This window comes from Peromyscus californicus, unplaced genomic scaffold, assembly GCF_007827085.1.
Source record: "Peromyscus californicus insignis strain IS unplaced genomic scaffold, ASM782708v3 Scaffold_9__1_contigs__length_137607984, whole genome shotgun sequence".
NCBI classification, from domain to species: Eukaryota; Metazoa; Chordata; class Mammalia; order Rodentia; family Cricetidae; genus Peromyscus; species Peromyscus californicus.
Window position 1 is genome coordinate 84,084,875 of NW_026294617.1, and position 13,190 is coordinate 84,098,064.

Genomic DNA, 13,190 nt, shown 5'->3' on the forward strand with positions numbered 1-13,190 from the left:
ACCTCCTCCTTACTCTTCAAAACTTCTGCTCTCTTCTTTTTAAAATTTAATAGCCCATCGACTCCAATTTCCTTTTTTCTTTAGTGTTGAGCTTCTCTTGTGGGAGAAATAGATTCCTCTTGCCAAGAGAAGTGGAGACACAGGTTTGCCCAAATCCACCTCAGTCCTCACCTCTTGCTCTGTCACTGCCACTGATTCAGTAGCATCTCTACTCATACTATGGCCTTTGACCTCAAGAGGTTACAGCAGAGATCTTCAGTTAAGAGACATAGCTTCTGGAAAGTTCTCTGATACACAGTTAAATACAAGTTACTATGAACTGTCTGAAATTTGTCAGCAGGTAAAAAATTTATCAGCCTGTTGGAAAAAATGGATGCAATTGGCAAAGCTAGAGTAAGAAAATTTTACTCCTGAGTCATAGAAGATAACAACAACAGAGACATCTCACAGCTTGTGGTCTTTCACCATAATTGTCGTTTGTGGAGGGTGTGTTCCTCACCTCTCATTAGCACTCTCACCACATTAAAGAAATGTTTCTCTTCCTGCCTCGTGCCCTTGTTAAGGGTAGAGAATAGGGCTGGAGGTTCATAGCTACGCAGGTAGGAGGAAAGAGCAGATAATTTAGAAGAAAACAACTCCAAGGTGAAAGAGGAGAAGACACAGAGACTCTTCGTGGTGGAGGTGACGCCAAGTTAGAACTTTACTGGGGGAAGTGCTTTTAACAACATCCCTAGAGGAGAATGCAGAAGGGCAGTTTTTGAAAATACTACCAATGTTTATTAATCAGAGCTCTTTAGATGTTCTTTAATATAAAGATATAAAGAAATAAATATTGAGTAATTCGTACTGAGTCATTGTTGGCTTGTGTAATATGTTTTCTAAATTAAAATTTCTAGCTAGCATACCAACAGACTGCACTGCCCTGCCTCTTACCGGTCCTTCTCCCTCCTGGAGTCCCTTTTCTATTCATAAATGGCCCCCTTCTACTTTCTTGGGCCCCCTTCTACTTTCTTGCCACATACATATGTTTCAAACTCTAGATTTGGGGTCAAATTTGATGGATGACAGGAGCCAGCAGAAACAAATGATCCATACATACCTTACGAGAGTCAAATCAGCAGCTTGGTTTGGAGAGGCTGAGTTCTGTGGAAGTGTGCTTATATACGCCAATCCTGTGGTTTTGACACCATGTGAATGAAGAAAAGAAATAAACACAGAGGACATGGCTGCTCCTAGGTATGCTGGAGGAGAAAGTTTATTGTAGATAAAAGGGAGAGAATAGCCAGAGGCAGGAACATCTGGGAGCATCCAGAGAGAACACAACCCTGAGTTGGACCATGCGAGGAGAGGGGTGAGGGGAGAGTGAAGAGCCAGACCAAGAGGCCAGGAGTGCAAAAGATAGATTAAAAAGGGGGCAGGTAACCAAAATGGCTGAATTATATAGGGAAGGACAGCCCAGTCCCTGGGCTGGAGAAGTTTAGGGTAGGGATTGGGATGTCTCAGCCAGGAGGGCCATGTAACAGGTAGGGACCCAGTAGCCAGGTCCTCTTTGATATGCTAAATAGGCATCTCAGCTAGCCATTTGTCCCAGGTCTGAGACCTAATATATACACAGATGTGCACTTTAAAGGTGGCTGCTGTGGATTCTTCTTTTTATTTACTTTTTGCTTTTTGAGTCAGGGTCTCTCTATACAGCCCTGGCTGTCCTGGAACTCACAATGTAGTCTAGGGTGCTATCTGCCTCTGCTTCCCAAGTGTTGGGTTTAAAGGTGAGTGCCACTGTGCCCAGCTGCTGTGAATTCTTATTTCATACTTCAAGACTCACTTGAAAATCTTCACTCAACGTCCTAAACACCTTCTTTCAGACTTCAGCTTAGGTATGTGCTGATTCCTAGAATATTCCCAATACTTGTCCCTCTGCCTGACATTAAGTAGGAACTTGGTATGCAGGCTAAACAGGTGATGTCATGGGTAATGGGACTTTTTTGGGTTCTTTGAGTTTTATGCCAGTTTAAGAAAGAACAGAACCAGGACATTTCCATTTCTATACCCGAGAACTGATAAAGTTTGAAAGAACTCCCCAAACATAAATGTTTTAACCTGAATTTATTTTCTATGTCTTGTGGGTTCAAATCCTACCTAAGCCCTTGACATATATGGGCTAGTGGCAAGGCTAGTGGTAGAACATTCAAGACTGATGCCTAAGAATTGGAGGTAGTGGTTAAGGGATACCTGAGTATTTCTCAACATTGAAACTACCTGGTTGGACATCCAACAGGGACCATTAGACCACAAACAAAGAGACAGAGTAGGAACATTCTAGAACAGTCTTTATGTTTCATAGGGTGACTGTGAGACCCTTGCCCCTCCCTGGATGCCGAATTGGCCAACAAGAGACCCCAGGAACACAGAAGTACAGGAGCAGTTCTGTCCTCAGGTCTGGAGATTCTGTGGTCAGGAAATCACGTGAAGACAGTGCCCACTTCTCATTTGTAATACAGGCTAAAGTAGGCCACACGGTTCCGATGCTTTCTAAAGTCCTTGTCTGTGGAGAGCTGCAATAAAAGAAGATTGACTGGCTCAGTATCCCAGCAGGAATCCTTTACTTCTGATCTTCCTGACTATGTGAAATAGAACTTCACATATTAACCCTGTGATCCAGGTAAAGCCCAACCCAAGAGTAATTGAGGTGTAATGATTCGTGATAACTGAAAACATACATGATAACATACTTTGGTGTTCATCATGCTAGCAATTATTGGCTACTTGGAAATTTTTGAGTAGTTGGTCAGCATCTTGAAGACAAGGATTGTATGTTTAACTATATGTTATCCATAGGTCTTAACACATATATCCATATATTAGGCATTTAACAAATACTTATGGATTTAATAATAAATTCCACTAGGAAAAAACCATGAATCTAGAATTATTATAGCAAACCCATACTAAGTATATATTCTATGTACTGTATTAAATGGCTTTCCATATTATATGTTATTAATCTTTACCACAATGCCAGATAAACTGGATTATTAAATTCATTTTAAAGATAAGAAAATTGATACATAGAAAAAGGCCTAAAGGTCACACAGAAAGGCAATGCTGGATTCCTATTTGAAGACAGGTAGTACTTTCCTGTTTTTGCTCTTACTTAAAATGCTCTCAAATTCTCCAGTGGTCTAACACATGGGATATGTCAGAAAGAACAATACATCAGGAGTTATAGATGTGGATTGCAGCCACCCAGTCACCTAATCATTACTATTCTCAGCATCTTCTTATGTTATATAGGATATTTTCCCATGTATACCCTAAGGAATTATCAAGAGCAGCTAATTCCTTATGTAAGGATCAAATAAAATATGATATTTGGCCAGTCATAATTATCTATAAAAAGCTAATGCAGACATATGACTCTTCAAAAAGATTCTAACATTGACATACGCACAAAATATAATAACTTCAGGGGACCATGATCTTGTCAAAGTTCCCTTACAGACTTAGGTTTAAGAACAAATGATAATATAGGATAGCATTGTATAGAATGGTATGTTAACGACCAATCTTATTACCTCAGCCTTTAGAGTTCTTTTCTCTAGACATGGAATCTGACACCAGTCTGGAGATCCAAATTTCATTGGCCAAACAACTTTTGGGGGTGACTTCTTCTCTGGATTGTATGTACCAGGTCTAGAAATAAACATGCAAATATCATGGTTGATGACTGAACATGAGTTCCACCCTTCCTTGGAAAAAACAAGACTAAGTTTTCAATGTCAGGCAACGTGTGTTTCATTTCCCTGTTAGTGTATTTCTAATTAGGCTGCCAGTGTGAAAGAGAGCCTCAACATCCAGGTAGGGTTAAAGATAGACTCTAAAAGTAATTTTGTGGTGATACTTTATTTGTGCTTTAATAAATAAAGTTTGCCTGGAGATCAGAGGAAATAGCAAGCTATTTTAAAGTAAACAAAGAAGTCAGGCAGTGGTAGCACATGCTCTTAATTCTATCACTTAGCAGGCAGGGTCTCTCTGTGTGTTCAAGGCTACACTAGGGAACAGAGCCAAGCGTGATGACACATGCCTTTAATCCCATTTTCCAACCATAGAGTTCTGGAGGTCTGTATAGACAGACATAAAGTGACAGAGCTGGCCAGGAACAGGAAGTGGTATAGCTAGACTAGAGAGCAAATCAGATGGCAGAACAGCAAGGCAATAAAGGTGTGGGTAGACAAGAAGTAACTCTCATTTGGAAGCTGCTGAGTTGGTGAGGTAAGGTTTGGCTGGTGGCTTTCCCCTATTTCCCTGACCTTTCTCTAAGGCTTTCACCCCTATATTTTGGCTCTGTGTTTTTTATTTAATAAAACCGTTTAGATATTTAATCTACAGTATTTCTGTAATTTAGTGTCCTTAGCTGAAAGAGGATCCCAGGAGAGTGACTGATAAGGGATCCACCATGGTGATGGATTAGTACTGCCTACAATTTGAACTTGGTGAAATATATGCAGAGACAAACTTTCTGAAATCTAGGGACAAGCAAAGCAGAGTCAGTTGCTTTGGTTCTTAGACAACAATATTATTTTTGAATTGCCTGTGTTTGTAAAGCTGTTACAGATTCTATTGTGAGGAATGGTTTGTAGAGTAGATACAGAATCAAGACTAACTTCCTTAACACAAGCCTTGGAAAAAATTACCTTCATTCTCTGGTCCTTGGATTTCTCATCAGTTATGGAAAGATTTTTGACTATTTCCACTGCAGGTGCATATACCTGAGTGGGTTCATAGGCATCTAGACTAAATTCCATTGGCTTTCAATGCCTAGATACTCTAACCTGCCCTTCTGTGTTCACATTTCCTCTGTTCTCACTGTACTCCAGCCATGACCAAGTCTTCCTTTTCTATCTGATCCAATGTCTTCTCAACTTAAAGCACTTGCACTTGCTCTTCTTTCTGCCTGGGGTGCTCTGTCTCCACACAATAGATTAAAACCACTTCGCAGGACTGGCTTAATCTATTCATTCAGATCTCAGAACAAGTGGCATTTACTGAGTGTTTTCCTTAATAATCTCAGACAAGGTAGCCTCCAACTTATAACTCTGTCACATCGTAATCCTGTTCTAATGTCTTCATAGGACAACACCAGCTCCCCACATTTATGGTGTGCCCATGGTAGTCTTAGCTTACAGATACTGTCCTGAGGGAACTGCCACTTGGTTCCTTTCACATCCTGGACGTGTTACAATTTGACTAATAAATCCTTATTGCTGTTGGCATTTCCTTGAGTACTTAATTCTGATTTCTTTGGTTCTGACTTACTCTCCAAGAGATCAGGATCCCTGTTTGGTGGGTATACTGAATGATCTGTGGAAGATACAAAACCTTCTGACACGTTAGTAAATATCTATTGAATTAATAACCGGTTCTAACAATGATACAGTACTGGAGACCAGAGAAGTTAGAGGTTAAGTCTTTACAGATTTAGCTGGGAAAGTTTTGATGTAATTCCTGCTTTATGTGCTTCTTCCCTATGAAATGCACAGTAAAACAGGAGACATACCCAGGATAAGAATTGCCCTGAGCTTCACTCCTAAATCGAGGCATCAAGGCATTAAATGGTGCAAAGCTTTGTTTGGATTTTTCATTCCAAGTACAAACTTTCTGGTACATTCCTGGATATGGTGTCACATCCTGTAATCACTAAAAGGACTGGTGTGTTAGAGGCTGATAAAATATCATCTATATTATCACAAATTATTTAAGATAAAACATGACAATCATTTAATACTGCTTATAAATCAGCTACAGTTCAGTGTGTCAAAGGTGTAGAAATAGGCCCTATGTAGGCAAAACCCTAAATATGGATGTGGTTTAGCTATGTAAATATAATATATATATATATAGTATGGGTAAAGAATCAAAGGCAAGTTGGTACAGTTTACCACTGGGATATTTTTATAGTTAGATTGCCAGTCCTAGACTGTCCAGCAGGAAAGTAGAATCTTAGTTAGTCAGGGGCTGTAGCTCAGTGGAAGCACATTTGCCTGGTATAGTCTAGGCTCAGAACTCATCAGAAAAAGGAGAAAGATAAGGATTTTGTTTTCTGCTCACAATTAGACTTGAAATCCAGTCAGACACACACTCACGCACAATGAAAAAGTTGGAATTTGTCCTTTAACTGACAAGATAGTGTGATGTAAATAAACTTAGCTTCTATATTTTAAAGCTCTGTCTGAGGACTATTTCTTCAGTGAACTGTTTTCACTCTCCCAGGGTTACTTCCTGCTTGCAGTGTTAATGCCTCAACTTTTTATGTTGCCACACGAACCGCTTTACAATCCCAGAACATTACCTTGCTGACTGGCTTAAACCTCACGGCTGTCCTGGCTCCAATAGCATAACCTTTTTGTACTGGTCGGGACATGAGACAGGCTGTATGCTAAACCATTCCACTTCCGGTGGAAGGAAGAGAGGGAAGGGGGGGGGGGGGGTGGGGAGAAGAAAAAAATATCAGTAATACAATCATAAAGCAGCCTTCAAAGTGGAGTGAATTTAGAATGTTCCTATGTGAACTTCTTTGCAAGACATTATGGTTTTTTCTTGTCTTGATTCTTTTCTAGTTAAAACCATAGTGTTAAACACAAACAACAGGAGGGACTGTGCAAAGAAGTCTGGCTGGAGAGAGGAGTACATTGAATTTCTGTGAATTCCAGTGACTTCCATCTTCAGAGCCCCTGTAACAACTGAATTTGCGTTTATGGAAGAGGCAGCCCGAGGACTGAACTAAGCAGGAAGAAACTGACATCAGCTCAAAGGGATGCTGGAAGTAAAGATGGAGCAGGGATTGCATAAGGATACAGCTTGCGTTTGGTGGGGATGGAAAGGGGTGAACTATGGGCCTTTACACATTGGCTCTACAGCTGCTTGTGGACCAGGGCTCCTTCTCATGTTGGCACCCAGATAAAAAAAGGCACACATAGAGTAATTTTTCTGTCAGAACACTTGTGTATCCTTCCATAGGGTACTGAAGGGAGGTGAATACTCACATCTGCTGCCGTGTAACACCCCGGACCTGTGTGGGGCGATCCCCTGACAGGGAGAAACGTGTTCCCCAACCAGGTTGGGGGGGTGGTAGTGAGGAAAGAGTTTCCTCTTCTGACGTGTCCCAAAGGAGTAATCATCCACCTTCCCTAAAGATCAAGAGGAGAAACTCCAAGTGAGCACGAGGGTGGAGGGAAGCATCAGGGCTGGTCCGTAGGACGACCTGGCGGCCAACTCTTACGTAAACCTCGCTGCGTAACTCCACGGAGCGAGTGAGCGAGCTGTACTTTCTCCGTGTTCATCTCTCCTGGTCTTCTTACCCCTTTTTCTGCTGTCTGTTCTGTAGTCCTCTGCTACTCTTCTCATCTACTTTGCTGAAGCACATCGTGCACTACTAGGGTTCGCACTGTGTACTACGTTGCCAAGGGAACGGAGCGGCTGAGAGCCAGAGAGGTGGAGCATAATGCCCTGAGTGCGCATGAGCAGCGGATTGGCCCGCGCGCATCGGTCACTTCAGATCTAGGCTCTGAGGATATCTTAATTCATCCTCTGAACTGAGGGTGGGGCCTGCTAGACATAAAATAGAAGGGCTGAGTAGGTGAGAGGGTGTCAAACTGCTTCGGAAACATCCACGAGGAATGCAGTGCTGTAAAGGTAGGGGCATGGGATTCAGACCGCCTTAGGTCCGAACTACTGGTACCAGGGAAGCTGAAAAAACTCAGGAACTGTGTTGACAAGTGAGGAGGATGTGTAGTTGAACAATGACAGGAGCAGAGGATGCGGGCAAGGTTGAGCTGAAAGCTAGGACACTATCAGGTCCATCTTAGGCACATTTTTCTGAGAGAGAGAGAGAGAGAGAGAGAGAGAGAGATGAGAGAGAGAGAGAGAGAGGAGAGAGAGAGAGAGAGAGAGAGAGAGAGAGAGAGAGAGCAGAGAGAGAGACAGAGAGAGAGACAGAGAGAGAGACAGAGAGAGAGAGACAGAGAGAGAGAGGGAGGGAGGGAGACAGAGAGAGACAGAGACAGAGAGAGACAGAGAGACTGAGACAGAGGGAGAGAAGGAGAGACAGAGGGAGAGAGCTACATAGAGGCAAAGAAACAGAAAGAGACGTGTGTGTGTGTGTGTGTGTGTGTGTGTGTGTGTACAAGGGTGAGGAGGTAGGGGAGTGTAGGGGTGGGTATGGGTAACGGGCTTTCAAAGACTAGTGGCTCTCAGTGGAACAGTAAGAGTGCATTGGCACTGCAGAATTGCTTAATAATTAAAAAAATTCTTTAATTTCTAAGTCTCAGTGTCTTCATGATTCAATTGATAAGGTTGCTGAGAATTTTGAAGCAATGGAAACAAAACCATGTGGTGTCGGCTTCCTAGCGGTTGACAGTGCGAAAGGTTTGCATCACTGAAGATAAGAGCCAGCTAGCCTCTGAGTCCCCTAACATGAGGAAAAACGTCCGTGTTTGTCATTCACCTTTAAACTTGGTCCTGGGCAGAAACAAGGACTTGTTTTCGCTGTGTTGTAGACCAGCTTTAGGAGTTGTCCAGGTATGGGGGGTAAGGAGGCACACTGGCTGCTGCCTGCTGCTCTTTGTCTCTTTAAAGATGATCCTGCAGTGCACGTGTGCTTTAGGCTAACACTTTTTTCAGAGATAATTTTACAGATTTATTTAGTTTTTAAAAATTCATTTATTTTACTTTATTTTCTTTTTAGTGTGTGTGTGTGTGTGTGTGTGTGTGTGTGTGTGTGTGTGCGAGCACATCCAATTATATGCATGTGTGCCACTTGCATGCAGGTGTCTGTGGAGGCTAGAAGAAGGTGTCAGATCTCCTGGAACTTGTGGGCGCTGAGAACCCAATTTGGGCCCTCTGCAAGAGCAACAAATTGTTAGCCACTGAGCTATCTCTCCAGCCAAATTTTTTTTTTTTTTTTTTTTTTGGTTTTTCGAGACAGGGTTTTTTTTTTTTTTTTTTTAAGTGAAAGTTGGCCCCTTAGTGCAGATCTTTATTCCCAGCTACTTAGGAAGCTGAGGCAGGAGGATCACAGGTTCCAGGCCTTCTCTAGCTGCGGACTAAGTTCAGTCTGGGTAACTGAGACCTACTTCAAACTGAAAAATGAAAAGAGGGCTGGTGATATTGCTCAGAAGTAGAGAGATTGCCCAGAATGCATGAAGCCCTAGGTTCATTTCCCAAAGCTACAAAGTAAGTAAAATGATGCTATTTTGAAAGTTTACAAAAGCACACTTAACATATTTTATTTTTCAATCAACACAAAATTATGACTATTCATGTCTTCATATGCTGTTTCAGTATGTGCGTATACTGTGTGATATTAAAATCGGGGAGAACATCCATCTCCCCAAACATTTGTCATCTCCGTGTTGTAAACCTTCAAATTCCTGTCTTCTGGCTGGGGAGAGCATTTTTTACCTAAACATTATTGGAGTGACGCTCTTGGCCAGCGTGCCAGAATGCCTAAACATCCTGTAGTGCCCTGCCTAGTTACCCAGTGAATTGTTCTGTGTACTGCATAATGTCCAACTGTCCGTCTACAAACAACAGTTGGGAAAGAGCCAGGAGTGGTGGTGTACTCTGAGGCCAGCCTGAGTTACATGTGCTCCTGCTTCAGACAAAAACTTAAAAAACTGTCCGACTTTCTGTCGATCTATTATCTAGCAATGTGTCTATCATTTATTTATGTATCATCTATACATGTATCTGTATCTATCAATATATGTATGTTTGAATCTACCTACCTACCTACCTATCTTTAAACAAGAACTAATGAAGAAAACCCAGAATATGGGAGGTTGTTATAAGGAGCTAAGATTAAAAAAAATATTTTTGAGAATTTCATACATGCAGACAATAAAATCATATCTCCCCCATTTCCTTTTCCAACTCCCCCCATAATTCCACTTCACCTCCTTCCCAACTCTATAACTTTACATTTTTTGACAACTCATTAAGTCCATTATTGCTGCCTGTGTGTGTATGGATGGGGGCCATTCATTGGAGCATGGGGAACTACTAGTTGCCATAAGGGAGCTAAACTAAAATGGACTAAAAATTGGGTCTCAAAGTCATAGTATATAATTTACTTCAAGAATTTTATAAAAATATGACTATGGTACTACTAATGATAAGGAAAATATAAATATATATTGGTACTAATTTGATAATTTTCACTTCTATTATTGTTTTAGGAAGTACTAATATATTTAAAAATTTTTGAATATTTTTTTGTTTGTTTTTTTCAAGGCAGAGTTTCTCTGTGTAGTCCTGGCTGTCCTGGAACTTGCCCTGTAGACCAGGATGGCCTTACACTTAGAGATCTGCCTGCCTCTGCCTCCTAGTGCTGGGATTAAAGGTGTGTGTCACCACACCTGGGTAACATTTTTATTCTTAAGACAACTAGTTTTAAAACAATATTTTGATTTTGATCCACACAAATAGTACATAGTTATAAGGTACATTATGACACTTCAATACACTTATAGTATGTATAATGATCAAATCAGCAGCTTGCTTCTAAGATATTAAAAAATAAGAAAAAGCTTAGAATTTAAATATGTAAGAAAATACTATTATTCTAGTTTATAACAGAATGAAAAACACGAAAAGGTAACTCAAAACAGAAAAAGCCCAATTTCTTTTATTTTCTTAAATTTCTATAATGTGATTACATTGCTAAATACTTTGATTTTAAAATAAAAAGAGAAATAAAATTAAATCACTAATTTGATGTATAGCTCAGGCTTCAAAATTAGGTGGTTTATTTTAGAGTTCTGATCATGTACTAATTTGTAGGATTCCCTGTCTATAATAATCTGTTGTTTTTAATCCTTTTTCTATGAACAAATTATTTCCTGGCTAACTTACTATGTCACTTGATATTTTTAAAAAGCAACAATTTATACCTATAATACATATTAACAAAATGTAAGATGTCTTACAACATGAATATATATAACATATCCCTAAAATATGAATAAATAATAATAAAATTAACAGAAAATTAATATGTAGATCATAAAGATCTTATTTCTTTGTTGAGTCTCTGATCTGGCCTTAAACATGCTTGAAGGTAAAGTCAAAATTGAGGTCATACCCCCATCACAAATTTAGGGCAGTTATTCATGAAACAAACCCTTACAGCTGTTCATTATTGGCTTTGTTTATACGACAAAGTGTGATGTGGTAGAAAATTTTCTCAAAAGTTCTTGAGATAGCAAATCCATAAGAGCTTTTATCTATATCTGGTGGGGTGAATGTATATGTGGGGAGATATTTGTTATTTTCTTTTACCCAAGGAAAATCTGATAACACAGCACATTGTAGGCAAGTCTGTGCAAGATTTCAAGAACATAGCCAACACACAGGGAAGTTTGATGCTTTTCATGACTTAATACAAGGTAACAGCCCAGAGGAATTCTAAGAGAACAAGATGGACTGAATTATTTTTGTATAAAAATCATGTTTTTCCAGCAGTCTTTCAGCAAAGCTTCACTACTTCATTGTTAATATTCCTTTATTGACTCTGGGACTTTTAGCACTGACTTATCAAGTCCTTGAACACACTGTTTATAGGACATCTTTTAGCCGGGTGGTGGTGGCGCACACCTTTAATCCAGCACTTGGGAGGCAGAACCAGGCAGATCTTTGTGAGTTCGAGGCCAGTCTGGTCTACAGAGTGAGATCCAGGAAAGGTGCAAAGCTACACAGAGAAATCCTGTCTCAAAACAACAACAACAAAACAACAACAAAAACAAAAAAAAAAAGGATACCTTTAAACCTTCAACCTGTGTTTTAGGAAATATTCATATTTTCAATTTCTCATATTTTTGAGAATTCCATTTGCATCATTAGTGACATGAAACATATCTTGCAAAGTATGTTGAAAGTAGGCAGCTCATTGATACCCAGCACTAGTATAAGGCAGCCTAGTATAAGGCAGCCCGTCAATACCCAGCACTGGCAGGCTGGTATAGGCAGCCTGTCAACATCCAGCACTGGCAGGCTAGTATAGGCAGCCCATTGATATCCAGCATTGGTAGGCTAGTTTCCTTCCTGATAGCTAACTTGTTGATAGTAACAGTACAGGGCAGAAGACAATGGAACACTGTCTTCTAGTGCCCAAAGTAGCAAGACTCGAAGGATGGCATTCAAATTCCATAGGAAGGTCAACAAAAAGTGCATGGGTGGGTGGTAGTATCAGATGAAAGAAAGCCAGAGGCGTTGCAAAGATAGAGGTTATTTTCAGTCAACACAAAAGCCAGTGTTCCTAGAACCTGGGTCATTTCTGAATGTGTTTGCATCTACCTCACAACACAGCCTCAGAATATATTATGCAAAAGCTTGATGGAATAAAATACAAAGGAAACCACTCTATGTCCAGAATGGAAGACTTTAAAGTACCACTCTTAGTAATGGACAATATAAACAGACTAAAATCAGGATGGTGCCGGGCGGTGGTGGCGCACGCCTTTAATCCCAGCACTCGGGAGGCAGAGCCAGGCGGATCTCTGTGAGTTCGAGGCCAGCCTGGGCTACCAAGTGAGTTCCAGGAAAGGCGCAAAGCTACACAGAGAAACCCTGTCTCGAAAAACCAAAAAAAAAAATCAGGATGGTAAGATTTGGTTAACACTACTGTCACCTTGGAGCTGGGCAGATGGCTCTGTGAGTGACAGTGCTTGCTGTGGAAGCATGGGAACCTGAGGTCAGGACTCAGCACTCACACTGAGTGACTGCACGCATGATTGTAACCCCAGTGGTGTGGGGAGTGGAGGCAGGAGGCTCACTGGGACTTGCTGGTTACTAGCCTTGCTCCAAATTTAGTGAGAGACCTGGTACAGAGTGAATGTGGAAAGTGAGACAGTGGGGAGTACAGTGTTCTCTGGCCTCCTGTGTGTGTTCTGCACATGGTGCCCCCAACATGTGTACATACCATCCACACACCACACCCACCCACATATATACACATACCAAAAATATTAAAAAACTACATCTATCAAATGATGGAATCGCCACATGAGGAACATTACACTGATCTAATAACTGAAGAATGGATGTAGATGTGCTTTTAAGTCCTTGGACACATTTATTCAGACTTGTGCTTGTTTCAGAGATCTAAAACTGTCACACTAGTGAAATTTGAGTTC

The 13,190-nt window shown here is 40.7% G+C and overlaps 1 protein-coding gene across 1 annotated transcript; it reads right to left on the bottom strand.

The window, feature by feature from the left end:
* Positions 1 to 1,237: 1,237 nt before the first annotated feature.
* Pifo (primary cilia formation) lies at positions 1,238 to 7,444 on the bottom strand. Its single transcript, XM_052730930.1, is given in 8 exon segments — positions 1,238 to 2,555; positions 3,576 to 3,693; positions 5,558 to 5,688; positions 6,350 to 6,403; positions 6,405 to 6,449; positions 7,044 to 7,124; positions 7,126 to 7,187; positions 7,280 to 7,444. Coding segments are annotated over 8 exon segments (621 nt in total). The 5' UTR covers positions 7,341 to 7,444; the 3' UTR covers positions 1,238 to 2,486.
* Positions 7,445 to 13,190: the final 5,746 nt, after the last annotated feature.